This window comes from Lethenteron reissneri, chromosome 63 (assembly GCF_015708825.2).
Source record: "Lethenteron reissneri isolate LAM-NWPU_2019-01 chromosome 63, ASM1570882v1, whole genome shotgun sequence".
Lineage (NCBI taxonomy): Eukaryota > Metazoa > Chordata > Hyperoartia > Petromyzontiformes > Petromyzontidae > Lethenteron > Lethenteron reissneri.
Window position 1 is genome coordinate 3,705,721 of NC_083841.1, and position 26,543 is coordinate 3,732,263.

Genomic DNA, 26,543 nt, shown 5'->3' on the forward strand with positions numbered 1-26,543 from the left:
GTAAGGGGCCGTCCATAAATGACGTCACGCACCTAGGGAGGGGGGGTCAGACATTTGTGACGATGTGTGACGAGGGGGGGGGGGGTGAGAAATGTGACGTCACGTCAAAATGCTCAACTTTACAACAACACTAATGGTTATAACAACACTAATTGTTACAACAACACTCCTACAACATCAGAGTGCAGCGCCACATTAAATACGCACTACAATGACGATAGCTTAAAGCGATTTGAAGCATGTTTTAGTTTCAAAATGGAAATATGGTTTTGGGGGGGTGGGGCAGAGCTTTGTGACGTCATATTTAAGGGGGGGGTCTGACTTTTTGTGACGTCGTGAGACGAGGGGGGGGGTCAAAAATCGTCTAAAATCGCGTGACGTCATTTATGGACGGCCCCTATGGGTTGACAGGTTTGTGACCCCGACTTAAACTGATCATTCCCAGTATTAATCGACTCGCAACGATCGGGCTGCAACCAATCAATTAATCGAATCTTGCCCCTTCAATTATAGCGCCACCGATAATCGATTAATCGAACCCTGTCGCCCATAATAAATCGACCAATTGAATCGATCGTGTTATAACCAATCTCTTATCCCGGAATCGTTATTCCGAACGATCGCTTCACCAATAATCGAACAATAGATTCGTTTCGATTTAAAGCTTTCGTGACTGCAGGGATTCATCTTCTTTGTTCTTTCGGTAAAGTCACGTAGAATGGAAATAATAAAATAATTTTTCTAAAATAAAAATAATCAAATAATATTGTAATATAAGAAAATAATGTTTTACTTTCATTATTTTATTATTTCCATTCTACGTGACTTTACCGAAAGAACCAAGAAGAAAATAGAATCCTTGCCCGCCATAATCGACTCATCGAATCGTAACTCTAAATAATCGACAGCGGCATAATCGCAGGGCTCTTGAGTGACAGGCGAGGTCGCCCCGCCCCCCACGCCACCCGGCGTGACGTCACGCACAGCTGATCGTGCCCAGCGGGAGAGAGGGGGGGGTTAGGGGCATTTTCCCCGTCACGTGACGGCACGTGACCAGGAAGTAGCGAGGAGGCGGGGACCACGTGGCACCGCACGGCCACGTGGCCCCGCCTCTCAGCGTGAGCGCGCCGAGAGAGTGAGCGGATGATTGTGGGGAGGAGAGAGGGCAGGAGAGAGGGGAGGAGAGAGGGGAGAGGGAGGAAATAGGGCAGGAGAGAGGGGAGGAGAGAGGGCAGGGGAGGACAGGGGAGAGAAGAGAGGACATTATATAGGAGGAGGAGGAGGGGGGTGGGAGAGAGAGGAGAGAGAGAGGTGTGGCGGTGGGTGTCGCCCCGCTCCCGCTGGCTCGGTTCGACGGCTCCTCCTCCTCCTCTCCTCGCTCTTTTTGGCAGCGGTCAGAGCGCGTCTCTCTGTCAGTATCCGGTCATCAGCAGCAGCAGTAGTAGCAGCAGTAGCAGCAGCAAGAGCGGTGCTGCTGGTAGTGGTGAGCGAGCGAGCGAGGCGGAGGAGGCGTGAGAGAGTGCACGTCAGTCGTAACAGCGGGAGTTTAAAGAAAGTCATCACTCGCATCGTCAGCGGCGAGGGCATTAGAGGCAGCAGTGCGCGTAGCAGCAGCAGTAACACGCGGCGGCAAGAAGCACTTTCAAGCAAGCAGCAGTAGCAGCAGCGTCAGTAATAGCAGCGGCAGCAGCAGCAGCATCAGCAGCCACAGCAGCATCAGCACTAGCAGCAGCATCAGCACTAGCAGCAGTATCAGCACTAGCAGCAGTATCAGCACTAGCAGCAGTATCAGCACTAGCAGTAGTGTCAGCAATAGCAGCAGCAGCATCAGCAGCAGACGCGGCATCAGAACGAGCAGCAGCAGAACCAGTACTAGCAGCAGAAGCCACAGCAGAATCAACACTAGCAGCATCAGCAGACGAGGCATCAGCAGCAGCAGAATCAGCACAAGCATCAGCAGCAGCATCAGCACGAGCAGCAGCAGCACTAGCAAGTAGCAGCATCATCTACAGCAGAACCAGCACTAGTAACAGCATCAGCACAAGCAGTATCAGCATCAGCAATAGCAGCATCATCAGCAGCATCAACACAAGCAGCAGCACAAGCAGCATCAGCACAAGCATCAGCATCAGCACGAGCAGCAGCAGCATCAGCACAAGCAGCAGCACAAGCACCATCAGCACAAGCATCAGCATCAGCACAAGCAGCAGCAGCATCAGCATCAGTACAAGCAGCATCAGCGGCATCTCGTAATGGGGGGCGACTCGAGGCGCGTGTCTCGCTGGTATTTTGGGGGTCTCGCCTCTGCGGGCGCGGCCTGCTGCACGCACCCCCTGGACCTGATCAAGGTGAGCCCCCCCCCCCCCCCCGGCACGCGGACACAGGGTTGGTGTACGCCTGTACGGTGCTTTTTCTGCAATATTTAGCTGTCTTTTCTTGGATTTTCAGTTTGCGCGTAGTTTTCTTGTTCATGTTTTTTTCTTCTTCTTGGTTCTTTCGTTAAAGTCACGTAGAAGGGAAGTAATAAAATAATAAAAAGAAAACATAATAAAATATAAAAAGTAAAACATAATAAAATAAGAAAAATTTAACATAATAAAATAATAAAAATAAAACGTAATAAAATAATAAAAATAAAACAATAAAATAATTCTCACGACGTTTCGGCCACAACGCAAGCAGCCGTCCTCAGGTGAAGACCAGGTCTGTCGGGGAGACAGCGTCTTTGTTTGTTGCGGTTGCACCCGATGCAAGAGCCGAATGGCTCACAGGGCTATATACCTAATACATGAACTTGAAACTTGAAACAATGCGGATGCGGCAGCTGCAGCAGCAGCAGCTTCAGATTCCGCAGCTGATACAGCCGCAGCTGCATCTCGCATCACCGTGACTCTGCAAACGCACGATGATGATGTTGAGTGATGGGGGTGACCCCCCCACCTACCCCCAACCCTCGAGTCGCGTGGGTGTGTTGTCCGACGTTCCTGTCCAGCAGCGTGCCAGGGTGTCCTGTCTGGTGGGACCGTCCTATCTCATGGTGTTGGGTGTCCTGTATGAATGAGTGGTGTGTCTCCTGTATATGTGAGTGGTGTGTCTCCTGTATGAATGAGTGCCGGGTGACCTGTATGAGTAAATGCTCGGTGTCCTGTATGAATGAGTGTTGGGTGTCCTGTATGAATGAGTGTTGGGTGTCCTGTATGAATGAGTGTTGGGTGTCCTGTATGAATGAGTGTTGGGTGTCCTGTATGGATGAGTGTTGGGTGTTCTGTATGAATGAGTGCCGGGTGTCATGTATTAGTAAGTGTTGGGTGTCCTGTATGAATGAGTGGTGTGTCTTCTGTATATGTGAGTGGTGTGTCTCCTGTATGAATGAGTGCCGGGTGACCTGTATGAGTAAATGCTCGGTGTCCTGTATGAATGAGTGTTGGGTGTCCTGTATGAATGAGTGTTGGGTGTCCTGTATGAATGAGTGTTGGGTGTCCTGTATGAATGAGTGTTGGGTGTCCTGTATGGATGAGTGTTGGGTGTTCTGTATGAATGAGTGCCGGGTGTCATGTATTAGTAAGTGTTGGGTGTCCTGTATGAATGGGTACTGGGTGTCATCTATGAATGAGTGGTGTCCCCTGTATCTATGAGAGCTGGGTGTCCTGTATGTATGGGTACTGGGTGTCCTGTATGAGTGAGTGTTGGGTGTCCTGTATGAATGAGTGGTGGGTGTCATGTATTAGTAAGTGTTGGGTGTCCTGTATGAATGAGTGGTGGGTGTTCTGTATGAGTGAGTGATGGGTGTCCTGTATTAGTAAGTGATGGGTGTCCTGCATGAGTGAGTGTTGGGTGTCCTGTATGAATGAGTGGTGGGTGTCTTGTATGTGTGAGTGGTTTGTCTCTTGTGTCTGTGAGTGGTGTGTCTCCTGTATGGATGAGTGGTGTGTCTCCTGTATCTGTGAGTGGTGTGTCTCCTGTATCTATGAGTGGCGTGTCTCCTGTATCTGTGAGTGGTGTGTCTCCTGTATCTGTGAGTGGTGTGTCTCCTGTATCTGTGAGTGGTGTGTCTCCTGTATCTGTGAGTGGTGTGTCTCCTGTATCTATGAGTGGTGTGTCTCCTGTATCTGTGAGTGGTGTGTCTCCTGTATCTATGAGTGGTGTGTCTCCTGTATCTATGAGTGGTGTGTCTCCTGTATCTGTGAGTGGTGTGTCTCCTGTATCTATGAGTGGTGTGTCTCCTGTATCTATGAGTGGTGTGTCTCCTGTATCTATGAGTGGTGTGTCTCCTGTATCTATGAGTGGTGTGTCTCCTGTATCTATGAGTGGTGTGTCTCCTGTATCTATGAGTGGTGTGTCTCCTGTATCTGTGAGTGGTGTTTCTCCTGTATCTGTGAGTGGTGTGTCTCCTGTATCTATGAGTGGTGTGTCTCCTGTATCTGTGAGTGGTGTGTCTCCTGTATCTATGAGTGGTGTGTCTCCTGTATCTATGAGTGGTGTGTCTCCTGTATCTATGAGTGGTGTGTCTCCTGTATCTATGAGTGGTGTGTCTCCTGTATCTATGAGTGGTGTGTCTCCTGTATCTATGAGTGGTGTGTCTCCTGTATCTATGAGTGGTGTGTCTCCTGTATCTGTGAGTGGTGTGTTTCCTGTATCTGTGAGTGGTGTGTCTCCTGTATCTATGAGTGGTGTGTCTCCTGTATGGATGAGTGGTGTGTCTCCTGTATCTGTGAGTGGTGTGTCTCCTGTATATGTGAGTGGTGTGTCTCCTGTATGGATGAGTGGTGTGTCTCCTGTATCTGTGAGTGGTGTGTCTCCTGTATCTATGAGTGGTGTGTCTCCTGTATCTATGAGTGGTGTGTCTCCTGTATCTGTGAGTGGTGTGTCTCCTGTATCTGTGAGTGGTGTGTCTCCTGTATCTGTGAGTGGTGTGTCTCCTGTATCTGTGAGTGGTGTGTCTCCTGTATCTGTGAGTGGTGTGTCTCCTGTATCTGTGAGTGGTGTGTCTCCTGTATGGATGAGTGGTGTGTCTCCTGTATCTATGAGTGGCGTGTCTCCTGTATCTGTGAGTGGTGTGTCTCCTGTATCTATGAGTGGTGTGTCTCCTGTATGGATGAGTGGTGTGTCTCCTGTATCTGTGAGTGGTGTGTCTCCTGTATCTATGAGTGGCGTGTCTCCTGTATATGTGAGTGGTGTGTCTCCTGTATCTGTGAGTGGTGTGTCTCCTGTATATGTGAGTGGTGTGTCTCCTGTATCTGTGAGTGGTGTGTTTCCTGTATCTGTGAGTGGTGTGTCTTCTGTATCTATGAGTGGTGTGTCTCCTGTATATGTGAGTGGTGTGTCTCCTGTATCTGTGAGTGGTGTGTCTCCTGTATCTGTGAGTGGTGTGTCTCCTGTATCTATGAGTGGTGTGTCTCCTGTATCTGTGAGTGGTGTGTCTCCTGTATCTGTGAGTGGTGTGTCTCCTGTATCTATGAGTGGTGTGTCTCCTGTATCTGTGAGTGGTGTGTCTCCTGTATCTGTGAGTGGTGTGTCTCCTGTATCTATGAGTGGTGTGTCTCCTGTATCTGGGAGTGGTGTGTCTCCTGTATCTGTGAGTGGTGTGTCTCCTGTATCTGTGAGTGGTGTGTCTCCTGTATCTGTGAGTGGTGTGTCTCCTGTATCTGTGAGTGGTGTGTCTCCTGTATGGATGAGTGGTGTGTCTCCTGTATCTATGAGTGGTGTGTCTCCTGTATCTGTGAGTGGTGTGTCTCCTGTATGGATGAGTGGTGTGTCTCCTGTATCTGTGAGTGGTGTGTCTCCTGTATCTGTGAGTGGTGTGTCTCCTGTATGGATGAGTGGTGTGTCTCCTGTATCTATGAGTGGTGTGTCTCCTGTATCTGTGAGTGGCGTGTCTCCTGTATCTATGAGTGGTGTGTCTCCTGTATCTGTGAGTGGTGTGTCTCCTGTATCTATGAGTGGTGTGTCTCCTGTATCTATGAGTGGTGTGTCTCCTGTATCTATGAGTGGTGTGTCTCCTGTATGGATGAGTGGTGTGTCTCCTGTATCTGTGAGTGGCGTGTCTCCTGTATCTATGAGTGGCGTGTCTCCTGTATCTATGAGTGGTGTGTCTCCTGTATCTGTGAGTGGTGTGTCTCCTGTATCTATGAGTGGTGTGTCTCCTGTATCTATGAGTGGTGTGTCTCCTGTATCTGTGAGTGGTGTGTCTCCTGTATCTATGAGTGGTGTCTCTCCTGTATCTGTGAGTGGTGTGTCTCCTGTATCTGTGAGTGGTGTGTCTCCTGTATCTGTGAGTGCCGTATTCAAGGCTGCCTGTGAATGTAAACACGGCCGTGTTCACGCAAACACCGCTGCCTCTGACAGCTGACCTCAGCTGACCTCCCCCGCATTGACCCGCTGCTTGTTGTTGTGTCCTTGTGTCGGAGACGGCTGCTTTGGTGGGCCGCATTGTCCAGAGTGTCCCCCTCGTGTGTGTGTGTCCAGAGTGTGTGTGTGTGTCTCGTGTGTGTGTCTCGTGTGTGTGTGTGTCCAGTGTGTGTGTGTGTGTCCAGAGTGTGTGTGTCCCTAATGAGAGTTCTACCTGTGTGTGTGTGCATCTGTGTGTTTCCCCTGTACGTGTGTCCTTGTGTGTGTGTGTTCCACCTGTGTGTGTCTATGTGTGTCTGTGTGTGTGTTCTATCTGTGTGTGTGTCCTTGTGTGAGCTGCTACTGGGCAGTTGGAAGCACAACGGAGGGCAGAGAAGCGACGCTCACAACAACGAGCGGAACGCCGGGCGGCTAAAGTGCAGCAAGTTGCGTCCCTGTGTGTGTGGGGAGCGGTAGTGTAGTGGTTAGCGCGTGTAGCTACAAACCCGTTGACCCGAGTTCGATTCCCACTCACGGCACAACACCGGTGGCGATTATTTGAACCGGTCCTGAGCCTCCCCTAGGTCGACTCAGCCTCAAAGGAGTACCTGGTGCGGTATGCAAACATCGCCACTGGGGAGACAAAGGCGGTCGGGCGTGGTGCTGGCCACCCACCCCCCCTCGTGTGCCGTTCCGGCCGTCATAGGTGCTCGCTAACAGCACTTGCAAGGCTATACGGGGGATCGTTGGGGGGGGGGGGGTATGGTGGTGCTGGTAAAAGTTATTAATTTCCAGATGTTTTTTAAGGCTATACGGGGGATCGTTGGGGGGTATGGTGGTGCTGGATAAAAGTTATTAATTTCCAGATGTTTTTTAAGGCTATACGGGGGATCGTTGGGGGGTATGGTGGTGCTGGATAAAAGTTATTAATTTCCAGATGTTTTTTAAGGCTATACGGGGGATCGTTGGGGGAGGTATGGTGGTGCTGGTGAAAGTTATTGATTTCTAGATGTTTGTTAAGGCTATACGGGGGATCGTTGGGGGGTATGGTGGTGCTGGTAAAAGTGATTAATTTCTAGATGTTTTTTAAGGCTCTAGGGGGGGGTCGTTAGGGGGGGGGGTATAGTGGTGCTGGTAAAAGTTATTAATTTCTAGATGTTTGTTAAGGCTATAGGCGGGGTCGTTGGGGAGTATGGTGGTGCTGGATAAAAGTTATTAATTTCCAGATCTTTGTTAAGGCTATAGGCGGGGTCGTTGGGGAGTATGGTGGTGCTGGTAAAAGTTATTAATTGCCAGATGTTGATTTTGCTTGCACTTTCTTGTGCTAACCGCGTCTGTTTGCCAGTGTGGGTAGCGATAGGGGTAGTGGTTTAGCTCCGCTGCCCTACTCACCAGGCGAACCGAGTTCGATTCCCGCTCACGGCCAACATCAGTGACGACAAATTTGGCCGGGCGTGGTGCTGGCCACCCACCCCCTCGTGTGCCGTGCCGGCCTTCATAGGCGCTGCCACTCGCTAAGAGCAACTTTCTGTTGAGGCTGCCTTTCGTGCGTACACTAACAGCACTTGCCCCCTCCAGCCTGTGCATGCCGTACGGGGCGAGGGTCTTGGTGTGAATTCATACTCGTAGTTCTTTCGGTAAAGTCACGTAGGTAAAAAAATGAAATTAAAATTAATAAAAATAAAATAATAAACTCACAACGTTTCGGAGGCAACACAAGTCTCCGTCATCATGTGGGACCGTCACAGCCAGATTTGCTGCAGCAGCAAATCTGGCTTTTTATTAATTTTAATTTCATTTTTTTACCTACGTGACTTTACCGAAAGACCTAAGAATATGAATCCTTGCAGCCACGAAAGCTTCAAATCTTGGTGTGAACTCCGCGTCTCTTGGGTTGGACCGCGTGCCGCCAGGCTATCGTCACGCCACACACGCCGCGCGCCCGCTGCTACCCCCCGCCTCTGTTGCCATCATGCCACTGTAGGAAGATCGTGCCAACCCCGCCACGGGGCAAAGTCGCGTGCTCGTTGTCATGCGTTCCAGTAATTTTCGTGAGCGTTCTCTACGCGCGCGGAGGGATCCCGCGGGTTAATCTCTCTGGCCGCTGATCGTTTTCAGAATCGGTTATTGATCCCCCACCTCCGTATCTCCCTCCCCGGGAATAGATCGTGGTCAGTAGCGTGATGAGCGTGGGGGTGGGGGCTTGCCGCACCCCCCCACCCACCCATCTCTTTGGTGGCCGAAGCTATGAGTTGGGGCCCCCCCATGAGATTTGTTTTTCAACAAGAGTGGATGAAAGAGCAACGGCACTTGATTTGGAGCTTTCGTTGTAAAGTCACGTAGAAAGAAAACAAATTAAATTATAGAATACGACGTTTCGATTGCAACACACAAGCAGTCCGTCATTAGGTACGAATGCCCGTGTCTGTGTTTTGTGTCTCTCTCTCAAGTTTAGCGATCTTTGGAAGCACGTAATCAACCAGGTAGGGTGTTGACTGTGATGTTAGCCAACTCTCTGTGTTGTATTGCATTATATTTCTAAGTTTACTATGTTTGATAATTGTTTTTTTTTACCCTTTTATCTGGCAACAAAACTGACAGTTCTGACAGTCATACTTTTTACTGGCAAATGAGGTTCCAATGGTTTACTAGGTTTGTTTTTTCTCATTCATTCGTACCTGATGATGATGACGACGATTGCTTGTGTTGCAATCGACACGTCATATGCTATTATTTAATTTATTTTCTTGCTACGTGACTTTACCGAAAGAACCAAAAGTAACAACGGCACTTATTTAAAACGCGGTTGAAATTAATTTTCGCGACCAATCCTTTCTCGTAGCACCCCGCGCTTCCTGGGATATTTACAGGGCGCTTCAAAAAAATGTGAACACAGTCTGAGAATTTGCAACGATACCACGATAAATGTGGCTGCCTCCAGGCTCTGGAGACCACCTGGAGAAGATTCCAGGCACACGTTGACAACAATTGCGAACAAGTGTCGGAAAGACAGCTGTCTTTCCGACAGACCTGTTCTTCACCTGAAGCCGGCTGCTTGCGTTGTGGCCGAAACGTCGTGAGAATTATTTGATTGTTTTATTTTTATTATTTTATTATTTCCCTTCTACGTGACTTTACCGAAAGAACCAAGAAGATGATTCCCTGCAGTCACGAAAGCTTTAAATCGAAAATTTTTTGAAGCTATTAACGTAACATTTGTTATGTTACGGTGTATTATCCGTTATTTTGCCATTGAAAACGATAGTGCCATGTAAGTGTCAACATGTGTGTGTAGCACCTTGTATTTCACTCGCGACGCATCAGTTATCTTGCAAAGGGGTAACTACGATGGAGCTGGTAGTGGGGCTGCACTTTGACGAAGAGCCCCACGTGAGATCCACGTGAGCCCCACTTGACCCCCACGTGACCCCCACGTGAACCCCACGTGAACCCCACGTGAACCCCACGTGACCTCCACGTGACCCCCACGTGAACCCCCATGTGAGTCCCACGTGACCCCCACGTAACCCCCACGTGACCCCCTAGTGAGCCCCACGTGAACCCCACGTGACCTCCACGTGACCCCCACGTGACCCCACGTGAACCCCACATGAACCCCAAGTGAACCCCACGTGAGCCCCACGTGAGCCCCTAGTGACCCCCACGTGAGCCCCACGTGACCTCCACGTGACCCCCACGTGACCCCCACGTGACCTTCTAGTGAGCTCCACGTGTGCCCCAGGTGAGCCTATAGGTGAGCCTCAGGTGAGCGTGCTGACGGCAGCGTGAGTGTGCGGAATATCTCGCACTGCCGGGTATTTGTAGATCCCGGATTGCACCGGTACAGGTGAGCCCAGGTGAGGCGTCCCCAGGGCGCAGGGAGGGAGGGAGTGGGGCGGTGGGGGAAGGCCAGGTGGGGGGTCATGGGAGTTCACCTGTCAGCGTGAGCCAGAGGTCGCAATCGGGTACCCAATACACGTACCCTACCCGATACCCGGCTGGCCGGGTACGGGTACCCGTTTGCGACCCTGGTGCGGCCGGGTACGGGTAGACCGTGAGTCACTGGCGAGTCACCGTTTGTCACTCATTTCCCAACGTCTTGTCTCTGCTCACAATTCAAGTTCCTAGAATCAACCCACCCGCGCAATCGGGTACCCGTACCCGTACCCTACCCGGCCGGGTACGGGTAGGGTACAGGTACCCGATTGCGACCCTGGTGCGGCCGGGTACGGGTAAGGAATCAAACCCGTTTGCGACCTCTGCTGTGAGCCTCTCCCAGCCACCCTGTGGCCCGGTCGGTGGTGGAACTCGTGAGCACGCAGCCGGGGATGCTGCAACGGGCCCGCACGTGACATTGGAGGGGGCGGGGCGTAGGGCGGTAATGGACAGGGGGGGTCCCCATTTAATTGATTGCACCAGAGCCCTTGCTAACCACGTGACCCCAAGGGTCTCTATGTGAGTCTATGGGTTCTCTGTGTGAGTCTATGTGTCTCTGTGTGAGTTTATGGGTCTCTGTGTGAGTCTATGTGTCTCTGTGTGAGTTTATGGGTCTCTGTGTGAGTCTATGGGTCTCTGTGTGAGTCTATGGGTCTCTGTGCGAGTTTATGGGTCTCTGTGTGAGTTTATGGGTCTCTGTGTGAGTTTATGGGTCTCTGTGTGAGTTTATGGGTCTCTGTGTGAGTTTATGGGTCTCTGTGTGAGTCTATGGGTCTCTGTGTGAGTCTATGGGTCTCTGTGCGAGTCTATGGGTCTCTGTGCGAGTCTATGGGTCTCTGTGTGAGTCTATGGGTCTCTGTGTGAGTCTGTGGGTATCTACGTGTGCCACGTTGGCGAGATCTTGACTACCTGGTCTGGTTTACAGGAGGTTGTGGGTTCAATACCGACCCTGACGCCCGCTGTATATTTGGAGTCTGCGTCTCTCTCGCCCTCTCTCTCCCCGTGGTCGTGTGGATTTTTCTCAGCGTCCCTCCGCATTTTCCCCTCCGCATTGAGAATCAACACGGCGCGTTCAGAGCTGTTTGACCGCGATAAATATTCACGTAATGATAAGCCCCTGCGCTGAGCAATCATTTGCGATAGTCCAAGGTCACTTCTGAAAAAATTAACCCGTAAAAACAAAGTTTTTCACTATAAATCGTTTATATGCGTGGCGGCTAGAGTCCTCTCGTCCTCTGGCTTGAGATGGCTGCCACCTATGGGTCAGATGATTGCATGGCACCATTAAGCAATTGGTAATTAAATATAATATTTTTGTCCTAAAAAGTGTAAAATTTTGGAAAAAAATTTTCACGAACATTAATTGTCACGCACAACGAGTCTGTGTGCAAAATGTCAGCTCAATTGAATCACGAGAAGTGGGTTAAAAAACGACCGAAAGATTTGCACGGTCGTAAGCAAGCAAGCAAGCAAGTGAACTTAATATAAAGGATTAAAAAATTAACCCGTAAAAACAAAGATTTTCACTCTAAATCCTTTATATGCGTGGCGGCTAGAGTCCTCTCGTCCTCTGGCTTGAGATGGCTGCCACCTATGGGTCAGATGATTGTCTGCCAGCATTAAGCAATTGGCAATACATTTTTTTCCCCTAAAAAGTGTAAAATTTTGGAAAAAAAATTTCACGAAAATTAATTGTCACGCACAACGAGTCTGTGTGGAAAATGTCAGATCGATTGGATCACGGGAAGTGGGTTAAAAAACGACCGAAAGATTTGCACCGTCGTAAGCAAGCACGCAAGCAAGCAAGCAAGCGAACTTAATATAAAGGATTTAAAAAGACCCGTACCGCAGCTCAGTGGCACCTTCCCATGGTAAAATGAATCTAGTGATGTTTCTCTATTCGGTGACACTATCCCACCCTCGCGTGACCCCACTCGACGTGCCCTCCCGTTCGACCGCGTGCCTCTGACATTCATCGCCCACGCACCACGACGCTGCTGCCGCCGCCACCGTGCCACTGTGGGAACGTGCCAGCTCGCACGGGGAAAAAGTCGCGTCTTTATCATCCGTTCAACGACTGTGCAAACTTTCTCCGCTTCGCGGAGGGATCCCACGCGTTGACCTCTGACCGCGAGGGCGCAGCCGATCGATTTTAGAAATCGATCACTGACTCCCTCCCAAAGTCGGGCAGTCCCCTCTCCCGGGGTTGGATTTTGGTGGAGGCATTCAAACCGCGCGACGGCAAGCGCCGACTGCTGATTCGTCAGCCGATGCCGACCCTTGACCCCCCCAAAGGTTTGGGGATCTGTGAGTCTGGAGGGGTTTCTCTGTGGGTCTGGGGGTCTGTCTCTGGGGGTCTGGCTGAGTCTGGGGGTCTTTGTGGGTCTTGGGGTGTGTAAACCTGAGGGTTTCTCTGGATCTGGGGTCCTTTCTGTGAGTCTTGGGGTCTCTCTGTGAGTCTTGGGTTCTCGCTATGAACCTGGCAGTCTCTGTGGGGGTCTGTCTTGTGAGTCTGCGGGTCTCTGTGGGTCTGAGGGCCTCTGTGAGTCTGTGGGTCTCTGTGTGAGGCTGTGGGTCTCTATGTGAGTCTGTGGGTGTCTATGTGAGTCTGCGGGTCGCTATGTGAGTCTGTGGGTCTGTATGTGAGTCTGTGGGTCTCCACGTGAGTTTGTTGGTCTCTATGTGAATCTGTGGGTCTCTGTGTGAGTCAGTGGGTCTCTGTGTGAGTATGTGGGTCTCTATGTGAGTCAGTGGGTCTCTATGTGAGTCTGTGGGTCTCTATGTGAGTCAGTGGGTCTCTATGTGAGTCAGTGGGTCTCTATGTGAGTCTGTTGGTCTCTATGTGAGTCTGTGGGTCTCTATGTGAGTCAGTGGCTCACTCATCGAGTGTACAGGCTCCTTGCCAAGCACACTAAGCCACCGGCGTGCGGACAGCAATAAATCATTTAATAAATCTGCGTGAAGCTTTGAGTGTGACCCACAGCGCGGTGCCGGCCACCCACCCCCTCGTGTGCCGTGGCGATCGGACGATTCGCCCCAACAATCTGTTAATGCTACACGGGGGATCTTTTGGCGGGGGGGGGGGGGGGGGGAGTGGGGGAGCTTAGCAATGCATGTCCAGCTTCTTGGTTCTTTCGGTAAAGTCACGTAGAAGGGAAGTGATAAAATAATAAAAATACAACATGATAAAATAATTCTCACGACGTTTCGGCCACACGCAAGCAGCCGTCCTCAGGTGAAGAACAGGTCTGTGTCCAGCTGTTGATTGTGGTTGCGTTGCCTCCTGCTACACTCGGCGTGGGCCCCCCGCTCTCAGCCCGGCACGGCGTCACTGCTGCTGGGGAGCTTTTCAGATGGGGACCAGACTGGGCGCATTCCACGCCATCTGGTCAAGGGCCATTGTGAAATGAGCCTTCTGCCTGGGCGAGGCTCTGCTGTTAGCGGAGCGATGGCAGGGGCGGTGTGGTGGTAGGGGTGGTGTGAATGGTAGGGGTGGTGTGGATGGTAGGGGTGGTGCGGTGGTAGGGGTGGTGTGGATGGTAGGGGTGGTGTGGTGGTAGGGGTGGTGCGGTGGTAGGGGTGGTGCGGTGGTAGGGGTGGTGTGGGTGGTAGGGGTGGTGTGGATGGTAGCGGTGGTGTGGATGGTAGGGGTGGTGCGGTTGTAGGGGTGGTGCGGTGGTAGGGGTGGTGTGGATGGTAGGGGTGGTGTGGGTGGTAGGGGTGGTGTGGATGGTAGGGATGGTGTGATGGTAGGGGTGGTGTGGTGGTAGGGGTGGTGCGATGGTAGGGGTGGTGTGGATGGTAGGGGTGGTGTGATGGTAGGGGTGTGCGGTGGTAGGGGTGGTGTGGTGGTAGGGGTGGTTCGGTGGTAGGGGTGGTGCGGATGGTAGAGGTGGTGCGGGTGGTAGGGGTGGTGTGATGGTAGGGGTGGTGTGATGGTAGGGGTGGTGCGGATGGTAGGGGTGGTGTGATGGTAGGGGTGGTGTGGATGGTAGGGGTGGTGCGGTGGTAGGGGTGGTGCGGTGGTAGGGGTGGTGTGGGTGGTAGGGGTGGTGTGGGTGGTAGGGGTGGTGTGGATGGTAGGGGTGGTGTGGATGGTAGGGGTGGTGTGGATGGTAGGGGTGGTGCGGTGGTAGGGGTGGTGCGGTGGCAGGGGTGGTGTGAGTGGTAGGGGTGGTGTGAGTGGTAGGGGTGGTGTGAGTGGTAGGGGTGGTGTGAGTGGTAGGGGTGGTGTGAGTGGTAGGGGTGGTGTGAGTGGTAGGGGTGGTGTGAGTGGTAGGGGTGGTGTGGGTGGTAGGGGTGGTGTGGGTGGTAGGGGTGGTGTGGATGGTAGGGGTGGTGTGGATGGTAGGGGTGGTGCGGTGGTAGGGGTGGTGCGGTGGTAGGGGTGGTGTGGGTGGTAGGGGTGGTGTGGGTGGTAGGGGTGGTGTGAGTGGTAGGGGTGGTGTGAGTGGTAGGGGTGGTGTGAGTGGTAGGGGTGGTGTGAGTGGTAGGGGTGGTGTGGATGGTAGGGGTGGTGTGATGGTAGGGGTGGTGCGGTGGTAGGGGTGGTGCGATGGTAGGGGTGGTGCGGTGGTAGGGGTGGTGCGATGGTAGGGGTGGTGTGGATGGTAGGGGTGGTGTGATGGTAGGGGTGGTGCGGTGGTAGGGGTGGTGCGGTGGTAGGGGTGGTTCGGTGGTAGGGGTGGTGCGGATGGTAGAGGTGGTGCGGGTGGTAGGGGTGGTGTGATGGTAGGGGTGGTGTGATGGTAGGGGTGGTGCGGATGGTAGGGGTGGTGTGATGGTAGGGATGGTGTGATGGTAGGGATGGTGTGATGGTAGGGGTGGTGTGGTGGTAGGGGTGGTGTGGTGGTAGGGGTGGTGTGGTGGTAGGGGTGGTGTGGTGGTAGGGGTGGTGCGGATGGTAGGGGTGGTGTGGTGGTAGGGGTGGTTCGGTGGTAGGGGTGGTGCGGATGGTAGGGGTGGTGTGGTGGTAGGGGTGGTGTGGTGGTAGGGGTGGTGTGGTGGTAGGGGTGGTGTGGATGGTAGGGATGGTGTGATGGTAGGGGTGGTGCGGATGGTAGGGGTGATGCGGTGGCAGGGGTGGTGTGATGGTAGGGGTGGTGTGATGGTAGGGATGGTGTGATGGTAGGGGTGGTGTGGATGGTAGGGGTGGTGTGGTGGTAGGGGTGGAGTGGATGGTAGGGGTGGAGTGGATGGTAGGGGTGGTGCGATGGTAGGGGTGGTGTGATGGTAGGGGTGGTGTGGTGGTAGAAGCGGTGCGATGGTAGGGGTGGTGCGGTGGTAGGGGTGGTGCGATGGTAGGGGTGGTGCGATGGTAGGGGTGGTGTGATGGTAGGGGTGGTGTGATGGTAGAAGCGGTGCGATGATAGGGCCGGTGTGGTGGCAGGGGTGGTGTGGATGGCAGGGGTGGTGTGGATGGTAGGGGTGGTGTGGTGGTAGGGGTGGTATGATGGCAGGGGTGCTGTGGTGGTAGGGGTAGTGTGGTGGTAGGGGTGGTGTGGTGGTAGGGGTAGTGTGGTGGTAGGGGTGGTGTGGATGGTAGGGGTGGTGTGGTGCTAGTGGCGCTGGCACTGAGTGTTGAGCTTCTTCACAGGGACGTGATGAGTGCTCCGTTGCCCAGGAATCCCCGCCAGACCGTCCCCCACCCCCGCGCAACCGTCTTCAGAATGAATAAATAAGTAAGCGCACACCTTGACTTAAAGCTTTCGTGACTGCAGGAATTCATATTCTTGGTTCTTTCGGTAAAAGTGACGTAAATAGAAAACTAAACTAAAAGGGGAAAAAAACGCGACGTTTCGATCACGACACAAGCGGCCTGATGAAGGCCGCTTGTGCCGCGATTGAAACGTCGTGGTTTTTTTATTTTTTTTATTTTCTATTTACGCGACTTTTACCGAGCGAACCAAGAATATGAGTATTACGAATGTTTGTAACTCCACGCGGCGCGCTTTTCGTGAAATTGGAAGGGGCGCGCGGGAAACCGTCGTGCAAGCGTGTTCAAGGCGGCGCAGCCACAGTTGCCCAAGCTCTGTCGGCCTACGTTGGGGTCGTTTGTCCAACGCCGTTGAACGAGCATTTGGAGATGCGGGGAGGAAACCGGAGTGCCTGGAGAAAACCCCCCACGCGAGTTGGGGGGCGGGGTGGGGGGCGGGGTGGGGGGCGTGGGGGGCGGGGTGGGGGGCGGGGTGGGGGGCGTGGGGGGCGGGGTGGGGGGCGGGGTGGGGGGCGTGGGGTGGGAGGCTGAACAAAGGAATCTTGGCGGTAGCTCTGTGATATCCGCTTCTGTGCGCCGTTTCTCTCGTAAGACGGGGGGAGGGGGGGGTTTGAGTAGCATTTGACCCTGCGGTTGACCCTCTGGGTGAGTACCGGTTGACCCTCTGGGTGAGTAGCGGTTGACCCTGCGTTTGACCCTGTGGGTGAGTATCGATTGACCCTGCGTTTGACCCTGTGGGTGAGTATCGATTGACCCTGCGTTTGACCCTCTGGGTGAGTAGCGGTTGACCCTGCGGTTGACCCTGCGTTTGACCCTCTGAGTGAGTATCGATTGACCCTGCGTTTGACCCTCTGAGTGAGTAGCGGTTGACCCTGTGGTTGACCCAGTGGTTGACCCAGCAGTTGACCCTCTGAGTGAGTATTGATTGACCCTGCGTTTGACCCTCTGAGTGAGTAGCGGTTGACCCTGCGGTTGACCCAGTGGTTGACCCAGCAGTTGACCCTCTGAGTGAGTAGCGATTGACCCTGTGGGTGAGTAGCGGTTGACCCTGTGGGTGAGTAGCAGTTGACCCTGCGGTTGACCCGGTGTTGCCCCCAGGTCCACCTGCAGACGCAGCAGGAGGTGCGGATGCGCATGAGCTCCATGGCGGTGCACGTGGTGAGGACGCAGGGCGTGCTGGCTCTCTACAACGGACTGAGTGCATCGCTGTGCCGCCAGGTACCATCAGCTCATCGCTGCCGCGACCCCAAATCCTGACCCTGAACCTTGACCCTGAATCTTGACCCTGAATTGTGACCCTGAATATTGACCCCGAATCGTGACCCCGGATCGTGACCCCGAATCGTGACTCCTTAATTGTGACCCCGAATCGTGACCCCGAATCGTGACCCCCAAATCGTGAACCCGAATCGTGACCCCGAATCCTGACCCTGAATCGTGACCCCGGATCGTGACCCTGAATCGTGACCCTGAATCGTGACCCTGAATTGTGACCCTGAATCGTGACCCTGAATTGTGACCCCGGATCGTGACCTTGAATCCTGACCTTCAAATCGTCCGATCAAACTATAGCCATCCCACGCCCCCCCCCTCCCCGCCCGGCCCCCCATTTTGCCCATCATCTCTCCTCCCCCCTCTCCCGCCCCTCGGCGCGGGTTCTTACCCATCCGCACGTGGCCCATCAACCCCGGCTCGCTGCGCCGGGGTGACGCCCACCCCCGCCGGTTGCGTAACCGTTGCGTAAGCGACCGCCACCGGAACACGACCGCCGATGTCGCGAGACGGTGACGGGGGGCCCCCCCCCCACCGCCCCCTTGGCTGTCGGCCAAAGGGGGTGGTGTGGGGTGGGGTGGGGTTGTGGAGGGTTGTGGCGTGCGTCCGTAATTAATGAAGTGGTTTGGTGGTGGAGTTGGGGGGTTGTGATGGGGGGAAGTTTGTGGGCACCGGGCCGAGGAGAGAGGGAGTGCCGGCGATTAGCCCCGCGGGGATTTCGCGCGAGCACGGGGACGCTCAGCCGCGTGGTGCGAGATGTTGGCTACCTCGCCTGGTGTACAGGAGGACGTGGGTTCGATCCCGACTCTGACGCCTGCTGCTGTATATTTGGAGTTTGCGTGTCTCTCTCTCTCTCATCATCATCACGGTGGCTAGGAGATGTTGGCTACCTCGCCTGGTGTACAGGAGGTCGTGGGTTCGATCCCGACCCCTGACGCCTGCTGCTGTATATTTGGAGTTTGCGTCTCTCTCTCCGTGGTCGCGTGGGTTTTTCTCCCGGTCCTCCGGTTTTTCCCCTCCACATTTAGAATCAACGTCACGCGTCCAGTATTTGGCTGCGATAAATTTCCACGCGATGACAATGGCACTTCGATGAGTTGCCATTTGTGGCCAGGTCGCTTCTGAAAAAATTAACCCGTAAAAACAAAGTTTTTCACTATAAATTCTTTATATGCGTGGCGGCTAGAGTCCTCTCGTCCTCTGGCTTGAGATGGCTGCCACCTATGGGTCAGATGATTGCCTGCCACCATTAAGCAATTGGTAATTAAATATAAAAAAAAATTCCTAAAAAGTGTAAAATTTTGGAAGAAAATTTTTCACGAAAATGCATTGTGACGCACAACGAGTCTGTGTGCAAAATGTCAGCTCGATTGGATCACGGGAAGTGGGTTAGAAAACGACCGAAAGATTTGCACGGTCGTAAGCGCGCAAGCAAGCAAGTGAACTTAATATAAAGGATTTAAAAATAGCTACATAGCTCAGTGGGCTTTTCCTTGGTAAAATCAAAAAACTAGTTTCGTTTTAGTGTGGTGTGTTCTAACCACTATACCACCACCGCTCCCCTCCCCCCATGTCCATTATTGTGGGGAGCGGGAGTGGAGCTGAGTCACCGGGTTCGTAGCACGAGTTCGATTCCCGCTCACGGCCAACATTGCGGATGATTATTTGAACCGGTCCCTGCGCTTCCCCCGAGGTCGAATTCGGCCTCAAATGAGTACCTGGTGCGGTGGGTAAAACGTAGTCAATGGGGAGACAAAGGCGGCCGGGCTTGATTTTGGCCCGCTGATCGTGGAACAGCACTCGCCCCGACAGTCCGTTGAGGCTACACGGGGGACCTTTGTCTCTGTGCGCGCAGCTCACCTACTCGCTGGCCAGGTTCGCGATCTACGAGCGAGCGCGCGAGTTCGTGGGGAGGGACGGTCGGAACCCCCCCTTCCACACCAAGGTGTTCATCGGCGCCCTCGGGGGTGAGAGCGCCACTCGCCAAACTCGCCAACCGCTCACTCGCTCGCTCGCTCACTCTCTCGCTCGCTCGCCCACCCGCTCACTCGCCTGCCCACTCACTCGGCCACCAGCCCGCTCACTCATCCGCCCGCCCACTCACTCGCCCGCCCGCTCACCCACTCGCTCGCTCACTCGCTCGCCCGCTCACTCACCCGCCCCGCTCATTCGTCCACTCTCTCACCCGCTCACCTACCCGCTCACCCACCCGCTCACCTACCCGCTCACCCACCCGCTCACTCGCTCGCTCACTCACTCGCCTGCCCGCTCACTCACCCACCCACTCGCTCGCTCGCTCACTTTCCCGCCCCGCTCACTCGTCCACTCCCTCACCCGCTCACCTACCTGCTCACCCACCCGCTCACCTACCCTCTCACCTACCCGGTCACCCACCCGCTCACTCGCTCACTCACTCACTCGCCTGCCCGCTCACTCACCCGTCCACTCACTCGTCCGCTCCCTCACCCGCTCACCCACCCGCTCACCCACCTGCTCACTCACCCACTCGCCAAACTCACCTTCCCACTCAACTGCTGACCCACCCACTCGCTCAACTCACCCACTCGCTCAACTCACCCAACTGCTCACTCACCCACTCACCAAACTCACCTTCCCACTCAACTGCTTACCCACCCACTCGCTCAACTCACCCACCCACTCACTCACCCACTCACCAAACTCACCTTCCCACTCAACTGCTCACCCACCCACTCGCTAAACTCATCCTCCCGATCACCCGCTCAACTCATCCGCTCGCTCACCCAATCACCAAACTCACCCACTTCCCCCTCACCCATCCACTCACCCACCCACTCACACAGCCACACACACAGCCACACACCCACTCACTCACCCAACCACTCGCTCGCCCACTCCTTTGCTAGCTCACTCACCAAACTCACTCACCAAACTCACTCACCCTCTCGCTCACCTGCTCGCTCACTTACTCACCCACCCTCTCACTCACTCATTCACTCACTCACTCACTCACCAAACTCACTCACCCTCTCGCTCACCTGCTCGCTCACTTACTCACCCACCCTCTCACTCACTTATTCACTCACTCACTCACTCACCAAACTCACTCACCCTCTCGCTCGCCCTGCCGCTGTGGCTCGTGTGTCCGCACTGCAGGCTTCAGTGGGGGCCTCATCGGCACGCCGGCTGACTTGGTGAACGTACGGTGAGTCCACAGCCCTGGCGCGGGGTGAGCGAGGGGGCGAGTTGGCGGTTCATCGAGTGAGTGGGCGAGTCAGCAAGCGAGTGAGTGGGCGAGCGGGTGAGGGGTTGAGTGGAGGAGTGTGTTTGTGGGTGGAGGAGTGAGTGGGTGAGCGAGTGAGTGATTGGTTATGTCGGCGAGTGGATGAATGAGTGGGTCGGTGGGTGAGTGAGTAAGCGGGTGAGCGGCTGAGTGAATGGGTGAATTCGTAAGTGAGAGGTTTAATGAGTGGGTGAGCTAGTAGGTTGGTGAGTGAGTGAGCGAGGGAGTGGGTGAGCAAATAGGTTGGTGAGTGAGTGGGTGAGTGAGTAGGTTGGTGAGCGAGTGCGTGGGCGAGTAGATTGGTGAGTGAGTGAGCGAGTGAGTGAGTGGGTGATCGAGTAGGGTGGTGTGTGAGCGAATAGGTTGGTGAGCGAGTGACTGGGTGAGCGAGTAAGTTTATGTGTGGGAGAGTAGGTTGCTGAGTGAGTGGGTGAGCGAGTGAGTGGGTGACAGTAGGGTGGTGGGCGAGTGATTAGGTTGGTGGGGTGTTTCACTCGGCTGTGTATGGGGGAGCGGTAGTGCAGTGGTCACCGCACTGTGCTGCAGACACGGTGGCCCCAATCGGATTCCCACTCACGGCCAATATCGGTGGGCATTTTCTTAACCATTCCCTGGGCTTCATGGGTGCTGGTCGCGAACAGGCACTTGCCCCAGCAGCTTGTGCAGGCTACATGGGGGGGACCTTTGTCTGTATCTGTGTGCGTCTGTGTGTGCATCTGCAGGATGCAGAATGACATCAAACTGCCACTTGACCAGCGACGCAAGTAAGCTCTGACCCTTGACCCCCCCCTCCCTCCACCTTTGACCTTCTGGGTAGGGGCATTATTCATTTTTCATAATTAAGCTCTTGAGGTTTGCAATGGCGCGTGACCAGTCCGTGCCTATCCCGAGGTGTTCCACCAACCCCTCACTCTCACAGTGCAACGCTAAAGCACAGTGCTAGCTGCCACCACCACCACCGTGACAATCACCACGATCACTGCCAGCATTATCGCCATCACCACCATGGCTAGCACCTCATCACCATCACGATTGTAATCATCAGCAATACCAGCATGATCATCATGATCATTATCATGACCACCACCATCATACTCGCCACTCTCACCACTATCACCATTCTAGATTTGAAGCTTTCGTGACTGCAAGGATTCATATTCTTAGGTTTTTTCGGTAAAGTCACGTAGGCTGATACAGCTGTCGTGGCTGTGACGGTTCCACCTGAAGATGGAAGCTTGTGTTGCCTCCGAAACGTCGTGATTTTTATTTTATTTTACTTTTATTAATTTTAATGTTTTACCTACGTGACTTTACTGGAAAAAACCTAAGAACACTATCACCATCACCACCTGAACCGTCACCACCACCACCACCCACCACCACCACCGCCACCATTGCCGAAAGCCCACGGCAGTTATTGCCATGGGTTTGGCCCGATACAATTTCTTGACGGTCGGTGCGAGATCACGTTTCGCGACGTGACGACCATTGCCCGCGAACCTCGCGATCGCGTGTCGCGAATGATTAGATTGTTGCTGCCGCTGCTGCTGCTGTTGTTGTTGTTTTCCGTGCCCTAACCGAATCTGTCCCGGCATTAATAGCGGTCCGCTCGGAGCTTCTCTCTACGGGGGAGGGGGCGGGGGGCGGGGACCTTTTCTCCAGTGCCGAGTTGCTTCGAACGATAATGAATAGGCTTTAAACCCCCCTTGAAGATGTCCGCAGGAATCAAGTTGATGCCGCCTATCGCACGGCACCGAGTCTGCGTTCACCACACGGGCTTTTGTGCGGTGACTTACGACACGCCGAGTGGGGGGGGGGGGGGGGGGGGGGGGGGGCGATGCACACGACCCCAACGAGTTTGAGCCGCACACGCGACACTTGCGTGCCATTGGACCTCCCGATAACAACAAACAACTCGGTCCGTAAATGGGAGTGACGTCCAGAAGCACAAACGACGCCCGCTGCCGTGGGCTCCCGATTTACCCGCCGCGTCCGTTCGTGTGTCACCGACCGTCAGAGGTCGGTGACCATCAGAGGGTGGTCCCTCCCCACCCCCCCCCCGCCCCCCCCCCGCCCCCCCCACCCCCCCGAGCGAGCGGAGCTTCGTGGAAACGCGGCGCGCGGCGAACCCGGCGACTTCGCCGGTGATGAGCACCACATGGCCCCTTCTGATACCGACGCCGCTGTCGGCAGTGGGTGACGATGATGGCGGCGGTGGTGGTGGTGATGGTGGTGGTGGCGGCGATGGCGGTGGTAGTGGTATCAGTGGGTGGCGGTAATGGTGGTAGTGGTGGTGATGGCGGTGGTGGTAGTATCAGTGATCGTGGTGGTAGTGGCGGTGGTGGCGATGGCGGTTGTAGTGGTATCAGTGGGTGGCAGTGGTGGTGATGGTGGTGGTGGCGGTTGTAGTGGTATCAGTGGGTGGTGGCAGTGGTGGCGGCGACGTTTGGCCTCGTGAGTCCAGTCGGCGTCGGCACGGCGTGTGGGAGCCATGTGGTTTTAATTGCCGAGGTTACGCAGCGTCCAGTACAGCCGTTCCCCCCACATCTCCCCGCGCTCTCCTCTCGCCGTGTAACAGTGCGAGGTTTCACAACGCCGCTCTGTCTCTCTCTCTCTCGCTCTCTCTGCGCGAGAAGTGTTTTCGTTTCTGTGCCCTTTTGTCGTGGTGGGAGCTGCGGTTGACGCGCCCCTCACGGCCGCCGACAACCAGCCCTGGGCCTCCCCCCCCCCCCCCCCCCCCCCCAGGTCGGCTCGGCCTCAAAACGAGTATCCAGTGGGGCGCGTAGTGCATCAGCACGGCCCCAAACCGTCGGTAACGGGCTGTGCGTGTGTTGGCCGTCTGCGTGTCTCTCTTACAGCTACAAGCACGCCATCGACGGCATGTACCGGGTGGCCAAAGAAGGTGAGCCCTACGGTGCCACCGATCGGCACGCCACGCCATGCCACGCGTGAAGCACAAAGACAAAGATCCCCCCGTGTGTATAGCCTTTAACAGACTGTCGGGGCAAGTGCTGTTAGCGAGCAGCACCTATGAAGGCCGGAATGGTACACGAAGGGGGGCGGGGGTGGCCAGCACCACGCCCCCCTCCGCCTTTGTCCGCACAAGGTACTCAGTTGAGTTCGATTCCCGCTCACGGCCAACACCGGTGACGATTATCTGAACCGGTCCTTGGGCCTACCTCTATGTCGACTCGGCCTCAAATGAGTACCTGGTGCGGCGTGTAAACATCGCCACTGGGGAGACAAAGGCGGTCGAGCGTGGTGCTGGCTACTCGCCCCCATTATGTGCCTGTGCCGGCCTTCATGGGTGCTCGCTAACAGCACTTGCCCCAATATCCTGTTAAAGCTATACTGGGGATCTTTGCCTTTGTTTTGCCCTCCCCCTGTCCCTGCGTCTTGTGACCCCGTGTCCCCGTGTCCCCCGTGTTCCCCATATCCCCTTGTCTTCACGTCTGACCCCGTGTCTTCACGTCTGACCACGTGTCTCCACGTCTCTGTGTCCCCCCCCCCCCCCCGTGTCCTTGTGTCTCCGTATACCCCCAATGTCCCTACGCCTGACCCCGTGTCTCTGTGTTGCCCCAAGTGTCCCCCTACGTGTCTCCCCCCCGTGTCCTTGTGTCTCCGTATACCCCCACGTCTCCAAGTCTGACCCCGTGTCTCCATGTCCCCCCCACGCGTCTCCCCGGCAGAGGGCATCAGGAAGCTGTTCAACGGCGCCACGATGGCAGCGAGCCGCGGGGCGCTGGTCACGGTGGGACAGGTACGGCCACTACCGCTACCGCGATTCTGCGTGCGTGCGTCTGTGCGTGCGTGCGCGTGTATCTGGACGGGGAGCGGAAGTGTAGCGGTTAGCGCCACCGCCCTACGAAGCCGGCGACCCGAGTTCGATTACCCGCTCGCGACCGATAACAACGGCGATTATTTGAACCGATCCTCGGCCCGCCCTCGGTGAACTCTGTTGCAGCATCTGTGGGGAGACACAAGCGTGGTCCAGGCGTTGTTGTTGACTCGGTCCACCTCCCTCACGTGTCGTGCCGGCCTCCATAGGTCCCTGCCCCAACAGTCTGGTCAAGGCCATTGCTGGAGGATCATCGTCTCTGTGTGTGCGTGTGTGTGCGTGCGTGTGTGTGCGTGTGTGTGTGTGCGTCCCTGTGTGTGTGTGCGCGTGTGTGTATGCGTCCCTGTGTGTGTGTGTGCGTGTGTGCGTCCCTGTGTGTGTGTGCGCGTGTGCGCGCGTGTGTGCGCGTGCGTGTGTGTGCGTGCGTGTGTGTGCGTGTCTGCATCCCTGTGTGTGCCTGCGTCCCTGTGTGTGTGTGCGTGTGTGTGCGTGTGTGCGTGTGTGCGTGCGTGTGTGTGCGTGCGTGTGTGTGTGTGTATGCGTGTGTATGTGTGCGTGTGTGTGCGTGTGTGTGTGCGTGCGTGTGTGTCCGCGTGTGTGTGTGTCCGTGTGTGTGTGTGCGCGTGCGTAGCTCTCGTGCTATGACCAGGCCAAGCAGCTGGTGTTGGCGACGGGGCTCATGGGAGACAACATCACAACGCACTTCCTCGCCAGCTTCCTCGCGGTGAGTCTCCCTGACGCTCTTCCCTCCGATCTCTCCCTCCCCTCCGATCTCTTCCCTCCCCTCCCATCTCTCCCTCCCTCCCATCTCTCCCTCCCCTCCGATCTCTTCCCTCCCCTCCGATCTCTCCCTCTCCTCCGATCTCTTCCCTCTCCTCCGATCTCTCCCTCTCCTCCGATCTCTTCCCTCCCCTCCCCTCCCATCTCTCCCTCTCCTCCGATCTCTCCCTCTTCTCCGATCTCTCCCTCCCCGCCGCGCTCCGTCACGTAAACAAATAATGACGCCTTCTGCCAGTACCCGATTTCAGCAGCATTGGTTCATAAAAAGCAACGGCAAAGAAACGCCAAACTGGACACGGTTTCTCGACATTCAGTTTCTCGTCAGCTTTGGTTGAACCAATGATGGTGACGCGCCCAATATTTGACTCCAAGGACCACCGCCACCAACCCACCACCACCACAGAACCACCACCCCACCACCAGCCCATTACCACCACCACCGCACTTCCATCATCATCACTACCACCACCCCACCACCGCACAACCACCACCACCCCACCACTATCACCCCACCACCACTGCACCAGCACTACCACCACCACCCCACCACAATCACCCCACCACCACTGCACCAGCACCACCACCACCACCCCACCACAATCACCCCACCACCACTGCACCAGCACCACCACCACCACCCCACCACAATCACCCCACCACCACTGCACCAGCACTACCACCACCACCCCACCACAATCACCCCACACCACTGCACCAGCACCACCACCACCACCACCACAATCACCCCACCACCACTGCACCAGCACTACCACCACCACCCCCACCACAATCACCCCACCACCACTGCACCAGCACTACCACCACCACCCCACCACAATCACCCCACCACCACTGCACCAGCACCACCACCACCACCCCACCACAATCACCCCACCACCACTGCACCAGCACTACCACCACCACCCCACCACAATCACCCCACCACCACTGCACCAGCACTACCACCACCACCCCACCACCATCACCCCACCACCACTGCACCAGCACCACCACCACCACCCCACCACAATCACCCCACCACCACTGCACCAGCACTACCACCACCACCCGACCACTACCACCGCACTACCACCATCATCCCACAACCACCCAACCACCACCCCCCTCCCCACCCCGGACAACATCGGTGGCGAATACCGGAACTTGTCCCGGGCCTCCGCTAGGTCAACTCAGCCTTCAACGAGCAGCCGGTCCCGTACGTGTGCCGGCCTTCGTCGTCGCTACTCGCTCACGGCGCTTGCCCCCCCCCCCCCTCCCCCCGCAGCCTGTGCAGGCTACACGGGGGATCTTTACCTCTGTCTGTGTGTGCGTGTGTGTGTGTGCGTGTGTGTGCGTGCGCATGTGTGTGTGTGTGTGCGTGCCACAGGGGGGCTGTGCGACTGCGCTGTGCC

At 55.2% G+C, this 26,543-nt stretch overlaps 1 protein-coding gene across 1 annotated transcript in view; it reads left to right on the top strand.

Moving 5' to 3' along the window:
• The first annotated feature begins 1,277 nt into the window (after positions 1–1,277).
• Positions 1,278–26,543, top strand: part of SLC25A10 (solute carrier family 25 member 10) — a 32,589-nt gene continuing 7,323 nt past the window's right edge. Inside the window, exons 1-9 of the mRNA XM_061577158.1 lie at positions 1,278–2,348; positions 17,078–17,197; positions 19,107–19,218; positions 20,387–20,435; positions 21,236–21,277; positions 23,372–23,415; positions 24,203–24,273; positions 24,983–25,075; positions 26,519–26,543. The exon at positions 26,519–26,543 is cut by the window's right edge and continues 53 nt beyond it. Coding sequence (XP_061433142.1) covers positions 2,253–2,348; positions 17,078–17,197; positions 19,107–19,218; positions 20,387–20,435; positions 21,236–21,277; positions 23,372–23,415; positions 24,203–24,273; positions 24,983–25,075; positions 26,519–26,543 — 652 coding nt within the window. The 5' untranslated portion in view covers positions 1,278–2,252. The remainder of the gene's footprint in view (positions 2,349–17,077; positions 17,198–19,106; positions 19,219–20,386; positions 20,436–21,235; positions 21,278–23,371; positions 23,416–24,202; positions 24,274–24,982; positions 25,076–26,518) is intronic.